General features: G+C 42.9%; 1 protein-coding gene across 11 annotated transcripts in view; it reads left to right on the top strand.

Annotated features, from left to right (window-relative positions):
• Positions 1-12,648, top strand: part of RYR3 (ryanodine receptor 3) — a 978,540-nt gene that overhangs the window by 754,836 nt on the left and 211,056 nt on the right. For all 11 annotated transcript variants that reach the window (XM_077263521.1, XM_077263512.1, XM_077263503.1 and 8 more), the window contains one exon: positions 8,206-8,257. In XM_077263521.1, coding sequence (XP_077119636.1) covers positions 8,206-8,257 — 52 coding nt within the window. The remainder of the gene's footprint in view (positions 1-8,205; positions 8,258-12,648) is intronic.

Here is a 12,648-nt window from a genome sequence, read left to right as displayed (position 1 = left end):
AACAGATAATTTACATATAAGAAAAACATGGATTTCTCTGGAATAAGACATTGGATCGCAGATATCAAAGTATCATTTTCCTCAGCATCCTACAATCTGCATGTCCATATAAATGGCTTAATAAGGTTGATCCTACTGACAGACTTCCCTTTAAAACCAGATTGGAAGTACGGACCACAATGGATGAACTGGCTGGGGGTCCCCTGAGCAGAACTTGACAGCCTCATATATGCTTATCAGACTGTTGAGTTCAGGTAAGAAGACTGAGGCTGGTCCTTGCATCATGGATGTGTGAATGCTGCCTTATGTCGGTTGTGGTCCAGGATCTGCATTTTATAGAATGAAGATACCGATCCCTTCCATTTTTTTTCCCTAATCAACTGTGCCCTCCGCCACCCACTCTAAAGGAAGTAGTAATGTCTGTGCTTGGTATTGGAGCTTTGTCTGAAGCACAGGCCCAACTAACAGTTCCCTAAGGAGAAATTGTTGCAATGAAAAGGACATGGTACCCTGAGGCTTCTTCAGAATTGTGAACAGCAGGGATGCTTAGAGCCGGACACCCCTGAACTAATATTGATGTTCTGTCTTTAGAATAGGCCCTAAATACAGTTAAGTCCATATATATTTGGACAGAGACAACATTTTTCTAATTTTGGTTATAGACATTACCACAATGAATTTTAAACAAAACAATTCAGATGCAGTTGAAGTTCAGACTTTCAGCTTTCATTTGAGGGTATCCACATTAAAATTGGATGAAGGGTTTAGGAGTTTCAGCTCCTTAACATGTGCCACCCTGTTTTTAAAGGGACCAAAAGTAATTGGACAATTGACTCCAAAGCTATTTCATGGACAGGTGTGGGCAATCCCCTCGTTATGTCATTCTCAATTAAGCAGATAAAAGGCCTGTAGTAGATTTGAGGTGTGGTGCTTGCATTTGGAAGGTTTTGCTGTGAAGTAAACATGCGGTCAAAGGAGCTCTCCATGCAGGTGAAATAAGCTATCCTGTCATGATCTCAATGGCAAGAGAACATAGCATAAGCATATATAGGAACTAGCTCTTGGAAGATGGGAACTGAGCTGACCATGAACTAAACCTAACGCACAACTAGCAGTGGCCGGGTAGCATGCCTACGTTGATTCTAGATGCCCAGCCCAGCCGGAGGACTAAATAAAGCTAGCAGAGGAAAATATTAGTCCTAGCTCACCTCTAGAGAAATACCCCGAAAGGAGACAGAGGCCCCCCACATGTATTGGCGGTGAGTTGAGATGAAATAACAAACGTAGTATGAAAATAGGTTTAGCAAATTTGAGGTCCACTTACTACATAGCAGAAGACAGAAAGGACACTTTCATGGTCAGCTGAAAACCCTATCAAAAAACACCATCCAGAAATTACTTTAAAACTCTGGCATTAACTCATAACACCAGAGTGGCAATTCCCGTTCACAAGAGCTTTCCAGACACAGTAACGAAACTACAGCTGTGAACTGGAACAAAATGCAAAAACAAACATGGACAAGAGTCCAACTTATCTAGTAGTTGTCTAGGAGCAGGAACAAGCACAGAGAGGCTTCTGATAACATTGTTGACCGGCAAGCAACTAACAGAGCAGCAAGGTTATATAGCGACTCCCACATCTTGATGGGAACAGGTGAACAGAGAAGATGAAGACACCAGTTCAATTCCACCAGTAGCCACCGGGGGAGCCCAGAATCCAAATTCACAACAGTACCCCCCCCTCAAGGAGGGGGCACCGAACCCTCACCAGAACCACCAGGGCGATCAGGATGGGCCCTATGAAAGACACGAACCAGATCGGAGGCATGAACATCAGATGCATTCACCCAAGAATTATCCTCCTGGCCGTATCCCTTCCACTTGACCAGATACTGGAGTCTCCGTCTGGAAACACGAGAGTCCAAGATTTTCTCCACAACGTACTCCAACTCACCCTCAACCAACACCGGAGCAGGAGGCTCAACGGAAGGCACAACCGGTACCTCATACCTGCGCAATAATGACCGATGAAAAACGTTATGAATAGAAAAGGATGCAGGGAGGTCCAAACGGAAGGAAACAGGGTTAAGAATCTCCAATATCTTATACGGGCCAATAAACCGAGGCTTAAACTTAGGAGAAGAGACCCTCATAGGGACAAAACGAGAAGACAACCACACCAAATCCCCAACAGAAAGCCGAGGACCAACACGACGGTGGCGGTTGGCAAAAAGCTGAGTCTTCTCCTGGGACAACCTCAAATTGTCCACCACCTGCCCCCAGATCCGATGCAATCTCTCCACCAGAGCATCCACTCCAGGACAATCCGAAGATTCCACCTGACCAGAGGAAAATCGAGGATGAAACCCCGAATTACAGAAAAACGGGGACACCAAAGTGGCAGAGCTGGCCCGATTATTGAGAGCGAACTCCGCCAATGGCAAAAAAGCAACCCAATCATCCTGGTCAGCAGACACAAAACACCTCAGATATGTCTCCAGGGTCTGATTAATCCGCTCGGTCTGGCCATTCGTCTGAGGATGGAAAGCGGACGAAAAAGATAAATCTATGCCCATCCTAGCACAGAATGCCCGCCAAAATCTAGACACGAATTGGGTCCCTCTGTCAGAAACGATATTCTCAGGAATACCATGCAAACGAACAACACTTTGAAAAAACAGAGGAACCAAATCGGAAGAAGAAGGTAACTTGGGCAGAGGAACCAAATGGACCATCTTAGAAAAACGGTCACACACCACCCAGATGACAGACATCTTCTGAGAAACAGGCAGATCTGAAATAAAATCCATCGAGATGTGCGTCCAAGGCCTCTTAGGAATAGGCAAGGGCAACAATAATCCACTAGCCCGAGAACAACAAGGCTTGGCCCGAGCACAAACGTCACAAGACTGCACAAAGCCTCGCACATCTCGCGACAGGGAAGGCCACCAGAAGGACCTTGCCACCAAATCCCTGGTACCAAAAATGCCAGGATGACCTGCCAACGCAGAAGAATGAACCTCAGAGATGACTCTACTGGTCCAATCATCAGGAACAAACAGTTTATCAGGTGGGCAACGATCAGGTCTCTCCGCCTGAAACTCCTGCAAGGCCCGCCGCAGGTCTGGAGAAACGGCTGACAATACCACTCCATCCTTAAGGATACCTGTGGGCTCAGAGTTACCAGGCGAGTCAGGCTCAAAACTCCTAGAAAGGGCATCCGCCTTAACATTCTTAGAACCCGGTAGGTATGACACCACAAAATTAAACCGAGAGAAAAATAATGACCAGCGCGCCTGTCTAGGATTCAGGCGCCTGGCGGTCTCAAGATAAATCAAATTTTTGTGGTCAGTCAATACCACCACCTGATGTCTGGCCCCCTCGAGCCAATGGCGCCACTCCTCAAAAGCCCACTTCATGGCCAAAAGCTCCCGATTCCCAACATCATAATTCCGCTCAGCGGGCGAAAATTTACGGGAAAAGAAGGCACAAGGCCTCATCACGGAGCAGTCAGAACTTTTCTGCGACAACACTGCCCCAGCTCCGATCTCAGAAGCGTCGACCTCAACCTGAAAAGGTAGAGCAACATCAGGCTGACGCAACACAGGGGCAGAGGAAAAACGGCGCTTAAGCTCCCGAAAGGCCTCCACAGCATCAGGGGACCAATCAGCAACATCAGCACCCTTCTTAGTCAAATCGGTCAATGGCTTAGCAATATCCGAAAAACCAGCAATAAATCGACGATAAAAGTTAGCAAAGCCCAAAAATTTCTGAAGACTCTTAAGAGAAGAGGGCTGCGTCCAATCACAAATAGCTTGAACCTTGACAGGATCCATTTCAATGGAAGAGGGGGAAAAAATATATCCCAAAAAGGAAATCCTCTGTACCCCAAAAACACACTTAGAACCCTTCACACACAAAGAATTAGACCGCAAAACCTGAAAAACCCTCCTGACTTGCTGGACATGAGAGTCCCAGTCATCCGAAAAAATCAGAATATCATCCAGATACACAATCATAAATTTATCCAAATAATCGCGAAAAATATCATGCATAAAGGACTGGAAAACTGACGGAGCATTAGAAAGACCAAAAGGCATCACTAAATACTCAAAGTGGCCCTCGGGCGTATTAAATGCGGTTTTCCACTCATCCCCCTGCCTGATTCGCACCAAATTATACGCCCCACGAAGGTCAATCTTAGAGAACCACTTGGCCCCCTTTATGCGAGCAAACAAATCAGTCAGCAACGGCAATGGGTATTGATATTTAACAGTGATTTTATTCAAAAGCCGATAATCAATACATGGTCTCAAAGAGCCGTCTTTTTTTGACACAAAGAAAAAACCGGCTCCTAAGGGAGATGACGATGGACGAATATGTCCCTTTTCCAAGGACTCCTTTATATATTCTCGCATAGCAGCATGTTCAGGCACAGACAGATTAAATAAACGACCCTTTGGGTATTTACTACCCGGGATTAAATCTATGGCACAATCGCACTCTCGGTGCGGAGGTAACGAACCAAGCTTGGATTCTTCAAAGACGTCACGATAGTCAGACAGGAACTCAGGAATTTCAGAGGGAATGGATGATGAAATGGAAACCACAGGTACATCCCCATGAGCCCCCTTACATCCCCAGCTCAACACAGACATAGCTCTCCAGTCGAGGACTGGGTTGTGAGATTGCAGCCAAGGCAATCCTAGCACCAAATCATCATGTAGATTATACAGCACCAGAAAGCGAATAATCTCCTGGTGATCCGGATTAATACGCATAGTTACTTGTGTCCAGTATTGTGGTTTATTATTAGCCAATGGGGTGGAGTCAATCCCCTTCAGAGGAATAGAAGTCTCCAAAGGCTCTAAATCATACCCACAGCGTTTGGCAAAGGACCAATCCATAAGACTCAAAGCGGCGCCAGAGTCGACATAGGCGTCCGTGGTAATAGATGACAAAGAGCAAATCAGGGTCACAGATAGAATAAATTTAGACGGTAAGGTGCAAATGGAAACAGATTTACCAAGCTTTTTAGTGCGCTTAGAGCATGCTGATATAACATGAGTAGAATCACCACAATAGAAACACAACCCATTTTTCCGTCTAAAATTCTGCCGCTCGCTTCGGGACAGAATTCTATCACACTGCATACTCTCTGGCGACTTCTCAGTGGACACCGCCAGATGGTGCACTGGTTTGCGCTCCCGCAAACGCCTATCGATCTGAATAGCCATTGTCATGGACTCATTCAGACCCGCAGGCACAGGGAACCCCACCATAACATCCTTAATGGCATCAGAGAGACCCTCTCTGAAAGTCGCCGCCAGGGCGCACTCATTCCACTGAGTAAGCACAGACCATTTACGGAATCTTTGGCAGTAAATTTCCGCTTCATCTTGCCCCTGAGATAGGGACATCAAAGTTTTTTCTGCCTGAAGCTCCAAATGAGGTTCGTCATAAAGCAACCCCAAGGCCAGAAAAAACGCATCCACATTGAGCAACGCAGGATCCCCTGGTGTCAATGAAAAAGCCCAGTCTTGAGGGTCGCCCCGGAGCAAGGAAATCACAATCCTGACCTGCTGTGCAGGGTCTCCGGCAGAGCGAGATTTCAGAGACAAAAATAATTTGCAATTATTTCGAAAATTCTGAAACCCGGATCTATTCCCCGAGAAAAATTCCGGCAAAGGAATTCTCGGCTCAGATACAGGTGCATGACAAACAAAATCTTGCAAATTTTGTACCTTCGTGGCGAGATTATTCAAACCTGCAGTTACACTCTGAAGATCCATTACAAACAGGTGGACACAGAGCCATTCAAGAGTTAAGAGGAGGTAAGAAGCAGCTAGACAGCAATTAAGGGCTAGGCAGCCAAACTCTGAGGGGAAAAAAAAAAAATTTCCCTTCAACACTTCTTTTTCTCCTGCTTCAGCCCAAACAATTAACACCTTGTGGGCTGGTCAAACTGTCATGATCTCAATGGCAAGAGAACATAGCATAAGCATATATAGGAACTAGCTCTTGGAAGATGGGAACTGAGCTGACCATGAACTAAACCTAACGCACAACTAGCAGTGGCCGGGTAGCATGCCTACGTTGATTCTAGATGCCCAGCCCAGCCGGAGGACTAAATAAAGCTAGCAGAGGAAAATATTAGTCCTAGCTCACCTCTAGAGAAATACCCCGAAAGGAGACAGAGGCCCCCCACATGTATTGGCGGTGAGTTGAGATGAAATAACAAACGTAGTATGAAAATAGGTTTAGCAAATTTGAGGTCCACTTACTACATAGCAGAAGACAGAAAGGACACTTTCATGGTCAGCTGAAAACCCTATCAAAAAACACCATCCAGAAATTACTTTAAAACTCTGGCATTAACTCATAACACCAGAGTGGCAATTCCCGTTCACAAGAGCTTTCCAGACACAGTAACGAAACTACAGCTGTGAACTGGAACAAAATGCAAAAACAAACATGGACAAGAGTCCAACTTATCTAGTAGTTGTCTAGGAGCAGGAACAAGCACAGAGAGGCTTCTGATAACATTGTTGACCGGCAAGCAACTAACAGAGCAGCAAGGTTATATAGCGACTCCCACATCTTGATGGGAACAGGTGAACAGAGAAGATGAAGACACCAGTTCAATTCCACCAGTAGCCACCGGGGGAGCCCAGAATCCAAATTCACAACATATCCTTAAGCTGCGAAAACAGAAAAAACCCATCCGAGAAATTGCTACAATATTAGGAGTGGCAAAATGTTTGGTACATTCTGAGAAACAAAGAAAGCGCTGGTGAACTCATCAATGCAAAAAGACCTGGGCGCCCACGGAAGACAACAATGGTGGATGATTGCAGAATAATCTCCATGGTGAAGAGAAACCCCTTCACAACAGCCAACCAAGTGAACAGCACTCTCCAGGAGGTCGGCGTATCAATATCCAAATCTACCATAAAGAGAAGACTGCATGAAAGTAAATACAGAGGGTTCACTGCACGGTGCAAGCCACTCATAAGCATCAAGAATAAAAAGGCTAGACTGGACTTTGCTAAAAAACATCTAAAAAAGCCAGCACAGTTCTGGAAGAACATTTTTTGGACAGATGAAACCAAGATCAACCTCTACCAGAATGATGGAAAGAGAAAAGTATGGCGAAGGCGTGGTACAGCTCATGATCCAAAGCATACCACATCATCTGTAAAACACGGCGGAGGCAGTGTGATGGCATGGGCATGCATGGCTGCCAGTGGCACTCGGTCACTAGTGTTTATTGATGATGTGACACAGGACAGAAGCAGCCAAATGAATTCTGAGGTATTCAGAGCCGCCATACTGTGTGCTCAGATCCAGCCAAATGCAGCCAAACTGATTGGTCGTCGTTTCATACTACAGATGGACAATGACCCAAAACATAAAGCCAAAGCAACCCAGGAGTTTATTAAAGCAAAGAAGTGGAATATTCCTGAATGGCCAAGTCAGTCACCTGATCTCAACCCAATTGAGCATGCATTTCACTTGTTAAAGAGTAAACTTCAGACAGAAAGGCCCACAAACAAACAGCAACTGAAAACCACTGCAGTGAAGGCCTGGCAGAGCATCAAAAAGGAGGAAACACAGCGTCTGGTGATGTCCATGAGTTCAAGACTTCAGGCAGTCATTGCCAACCAAGGGTTTTCAACCAAGTACTAGAAATGAACATTTTATTTAAAATTATTGAATCTGTCCAATTACTTTTGGTCCCTTTAAAAACAGGGTGGCACATGTTAAGAAGCTGAAATTCCAAAAATTCTTCATCCAATTTTAATGTGGATACCCTCAAATGAAAGCTGAAAGTCTGAACTTCAACTGCATCTGAATTGTTTTGTTTAAAATTCATTGTGGTAATGTCTATAACCAAAATTAGAAAAATGTTGTCTCTTTCCAAATATATATGAACTTAACTGTATTGTATTCCCAGAGCTTAATAATAATTGTGTATTACTGCAGATAGGGCTCTACTGCTGCTACCTGTCTTACAGCCAGATAAAGTTTTCTATTATATTTCCAAAACGAATCAAAATAGTATAAAAATAAACAAGGGGATAAAGGATGAGTCGCTGGGATACTTTTTTTGTGCATTTTCTGTATCTAGGGTTCCAAGAACCCAATAGAAGTTTTGTATTCTATAGATAATATTGTTATTTATTAACTTTATTTTCTTCACAGCAAGCTCGAGGATGACCCCTTGTATACAGCATATGCAGCTATGATGGCTAAGGTAAGCCAGCCTCTGACTTTTATTTACCGGTATATATGTATATACAATCAATGCATATATTCTGCACAACTGGGGGAGTTTTTTTTACATGGGTAATGGTTAATGATGTTATATAAAAAATTATTTCAAAAAGGGATCCTTATCTGTTCATTTATATAATCTGTTTTTTTCTGCTGTACTTTTGTAACCTTCCATTTGCTTGTATTTCATGCAGTTATTTATATAGTTATACTACTTTTTATACATTTATTCTCATTTTACAATACAATGCTGTTTTCCAATGTCACCTGTTGACCACTTCTTAACATGTCTATAATGCTTACTTCATAATATCAAGATTTCTAAACTTTACTGTGTGCCTCATACAGCTGGCATTATATATGTCACAGTGGTTATCACTCACTATCCCACAGTCGTCAAAAGCACATCTGCCTAATTATAGCTATATAGGAGCGTGGGATGTTCCTCTGCATTCAGCAGAGATTTAGCAGACAAGGAAAGCTGAGTGTCAAATGAAGTAATTGTTGCCATGTGTCAAACAGGTTAGTTATAAGAATCCAGTAAGATTCCTATAAATAAAGTAAAACAACAGAAAGCGGACGGCGCCTTGTGTAATGCGTTATACAGATTTGTATACAAAGCAGAGATACCAAATAGGGGGTGCTCACCTTTTAAAGGGAAGCTATAATCAAAGAATCTTTAACTGCAAAAAGGTTTTTGTGTTAAATGAATTAAAAAATAGCATTCATTTTACATAATATAGTCTGTATTAAAAATGAAAAATACGACTCTTAAAATTTCACACTGGTCACTGGTCACAGAGGCTTTTTTTTTAGACTTTTAATTTCCCATTGTTCCAGGAAACAACACATTTGATAGCCACAATGGGCAGATCCCAACCAAGTTTTTGTATTGATGTGTCTAGTGAGCAGGTGCAGAGGTCATTGTTAAGGGAGATGGCGAAGGGTCAGCTGTGATATCACCTTTCGTGAATGGTGGATCTTGTGTCATCAGCTGTGTATAGAGGTGTTATCAGTCATTCTAATCTTACCTTAATTGTTAAGAAAACTCCTTATCATTTCTGATTAATTTATAAAAACTTGGTTTTAATCTTAGTATATTGTTAAGCTCGCAGGTGGCACACGTGGTTTGTAGACCCACTGGGCCAGGCTTGCCTAGGAGGGAGCTGCAGTTAGCCCCTACTTACCACTCCTAGTCAGTATCCAGTACTATATCTGCTGTCCCCAGGGGTCATGTACGCAGGCACGGATGGGACTCGGGGCTCCGTTCAGACTACTAGGTTTTGGATCCACTGCAGAGCAGTTACTGACATGTCATGGACTCGAGCTCCGTTCAGACTACTAGTTTCAGAATCCATGCATAGAATGGTTACCGACACAGAGTCTCAGACAGGACTGATTTGGAGACTGATCGGACAGTCTGAATACACGGAATTCTCGGATAAGCACAAGTTCAGACACACTGGTCTAGCATAATGATTCAGGAACTAATCACACATGGACCAGGCGACAAGATTCAGGCACTGGCCACTCAAGGGCTGGGGGTTCAGATCTCAGAGGCACACGGACCAGGAGATTAGGTTGGGTCTTGACTGCACTAGAACCAGGGTTTATGGGTTTAGGACACTGGCCACACCAGGACCAGGGGACCTAACAACTCACTAGTTACATAGTAATGAAAAAAGACATTTGTCCATCTAGTTCAGCCTATATTCCGTCAAAATACGGTAAATCCCCAGATCTAAGTCCTTCTAAAGATCCTAATCACTGTAAGATACAATATTGTTATGCTCCAGGAAGACATCCAGGCCTCTCTTGAACCCCGTGACTGAGTTCGCGATCACCACCTCCTCAGGCAAGGAAATCCAGATTCTCACTGTCCTAACAGTAAAGAATCCTCTTCTGTGTTGGTGGAAAAACCATCTCCTCTAGAAGCAGAGAATGCCCCCTTGTGACCGTCACCTTCCTTGGTATAAACAGATCCTTTGATATATATTTGTATTGTCCCCTTATATACTTACACATGGTTATTAGATGGCCCCTCAGTCATCTTTTTTCTAGACTAAATAATCCTAATTTTGCTAATCTCTCTGGGTATTGTAGTTCCCCCTTCCTCTTTATTAATTTTGTTGCCCTCCTTTGTACTCGCTCTAGTTCCATTATATTCAGTGTGTAATGGTGATAATATACCATTTATAACCACCCTCTGCTTTCTATCACTAAGCCAGTTACTTACCCATTTACACACATTTTCCCCCAGACCCAGCATTCTCATTTTGTGTACCAACCGCTTGTGTGGCACAGTATCAAACGCTTTGGAAAAATCAAGATATACCACGCCCAATGACTCACCTTGATCCAGTCTATAGCTTACCTCTTCATAAAAGCTGATTAGATTGGTTTGACAGGAGTGATTCCTCATAAACCCATGCTGATATGGAGTTATACAGTTATTCTCATTGAGATAATCCAGAATAACATCCCTCAGAAACCTTTCAAATTTTTTTTCCAACAATACAGGTTGGACTTACTGGCTTATAATTTCCAGGTTCACTTTTAGAGCCCTTTTTGAATATTGCTACCACATTTGCTATGCGCCAGTCCAGTGAAACAGACCCCGTCGCTATAGAGTCCCTAAATATAAGAAATAATGGTTTGTCTATTACATTACTTAGTTCTCTTAGTACTCGTGGGTGTATGCCATCCAGACCCGGAGATTTATCTATTTTAATCATATTTAGCCAGTTTTGCACCTCTTCTTGGGTTAGATTAGTGACCCTTAATATAGGATTAATATATTAGCTTTTTCCTCTCCTCGTCATCTACAACCATTCTTTCCTCACAATTTTTTAAGGGGCCTACACTTATGATTCTTTTACTATTGTTATAGTTGAAGAACAGTTTGGGATTAGTTTTACTCTCCTTAGCAATGTACTTCTCTGTTTCCTTTTTGGCAGCTTTAATTAGTTTTTTAGATAAAGTATTTTTCTCCCTATAGTTTTTTAGAGCTTCAACGATGCCATCCTGCCTTAGTAGTTTGAATGCTTTCTTTTTACTGTTAATTGCCCCTCTTACTTCTTTGTTTAGCCAAATTGGGTTTTTCCTATTTCTTGTCCTTTTATTCCCATTTTATTGTCCCAGTCAACCAAACTAAGGGCATCTCTATCCAGTAATTAAACTTGTTGCTTTGGCCCCTCCCAATTGAGGAGGGTGTCTTTTAAACAAGATGCCTCCCAGCTATTGGCAGGCAAGCACTAGGCATGCCGCAGGAAACCGTTAACAAGGGCAGGAAGCAGGAAGGACTGTATACAGTACAGACCAAAAGTTTGGACACACCTTCTCATTTAAAGATTTTTCTGTATTTTCATGACTATGAAAATTGTACATTCACACTGAAGGCATCAAAACTATGAATTAACACATGTGGAATTATATACTTAACAAAAAAGTGTGAAACAACTGAAATTATGTCTTATATTCTAGGTTCTTCAAAGTAGCCACCTTTTGCTTTGATGACTGCTTTGCACACTCTTGGCATTCTCTTGATGAGCTTCAAGAGGTAGTCACTGGGAATGGTCTTCCAACAATCTTGAAGGAGTTCCCAGAGATGCTTAGCACTTATTGGCCCTTTTGCCTTCACTCTGTGGTCCAGCTCACCCCAAACCATCTCGATTGGGTTCAGGTCTGGTGACTGTGGAGGCCAGGTCATCTGGCGTAGCACCCCATCACTCTCCCTCTTAGTCAAATAGCCCTTACACAGCCTGGAGGTGTGTTTGGGGTCATTGTCCTGTTGAAAAATAAATGATGGTCCAATTAAACGCAAACCGGATGGAATAGCATGCCTCTGCAAGATACTGTGGTAGCCATGCTGGTTCAGTATGCCTTCAATTTTCAATAAATCCCCAACAGTGTCACCAGCAAAGCACCCCCACACTATCACACCTCCTCCTCCATGCTTCACGGTGGGAACCAGGCATGTACAGTCCATCCATTCACCTTTGAAACCAAAGATCTCAAATTTGATTTTATATTATCAAGAATTGTGAACTATAAATGAAATATACTTTATTTACCGTATATACTCGAGTATAAGCCAACCCGAGTATAAGCTGAGACCCCTAATTTTGCAATAAAAAACTGGGAAAACTTATTGAGTTGAGTATAAGCCTAGGGTGGAAAATGCAGCAGCTACAGGCAAATGTCAAAAATAAAAATATATTCCAATAAAAGTAAAATTAATTGAGACATCAGTAGGTTAAGTGTTTTTGAATATCCATATTGAATCAGGAGCCCTATATAATGCTCCATACAGTTCATGATGGGCCCCATAAGATGCTCCATACAAAATACGCCCATATAATGCTCCATAAA

This window comes from Ranitomeya variabilis, chromosome 1 (assembly GCF_051348905.1).
Source record: "Ranitomeya variabilis isolate aRanVar5 chromosome 1, aRanVar5.hap1, whole genome shotgun sequence".
Taxonomy (NCBI): domain Eukaryota; kingdom Metazoa; phylum Chordata; class Amphibia; order Anura; family Dendrobatidae; genus Ranitomeya; species Ranitomeya variabilis.
This window is presented reverse-complemented; position numbering and strand designations above follow the sequence as displayed.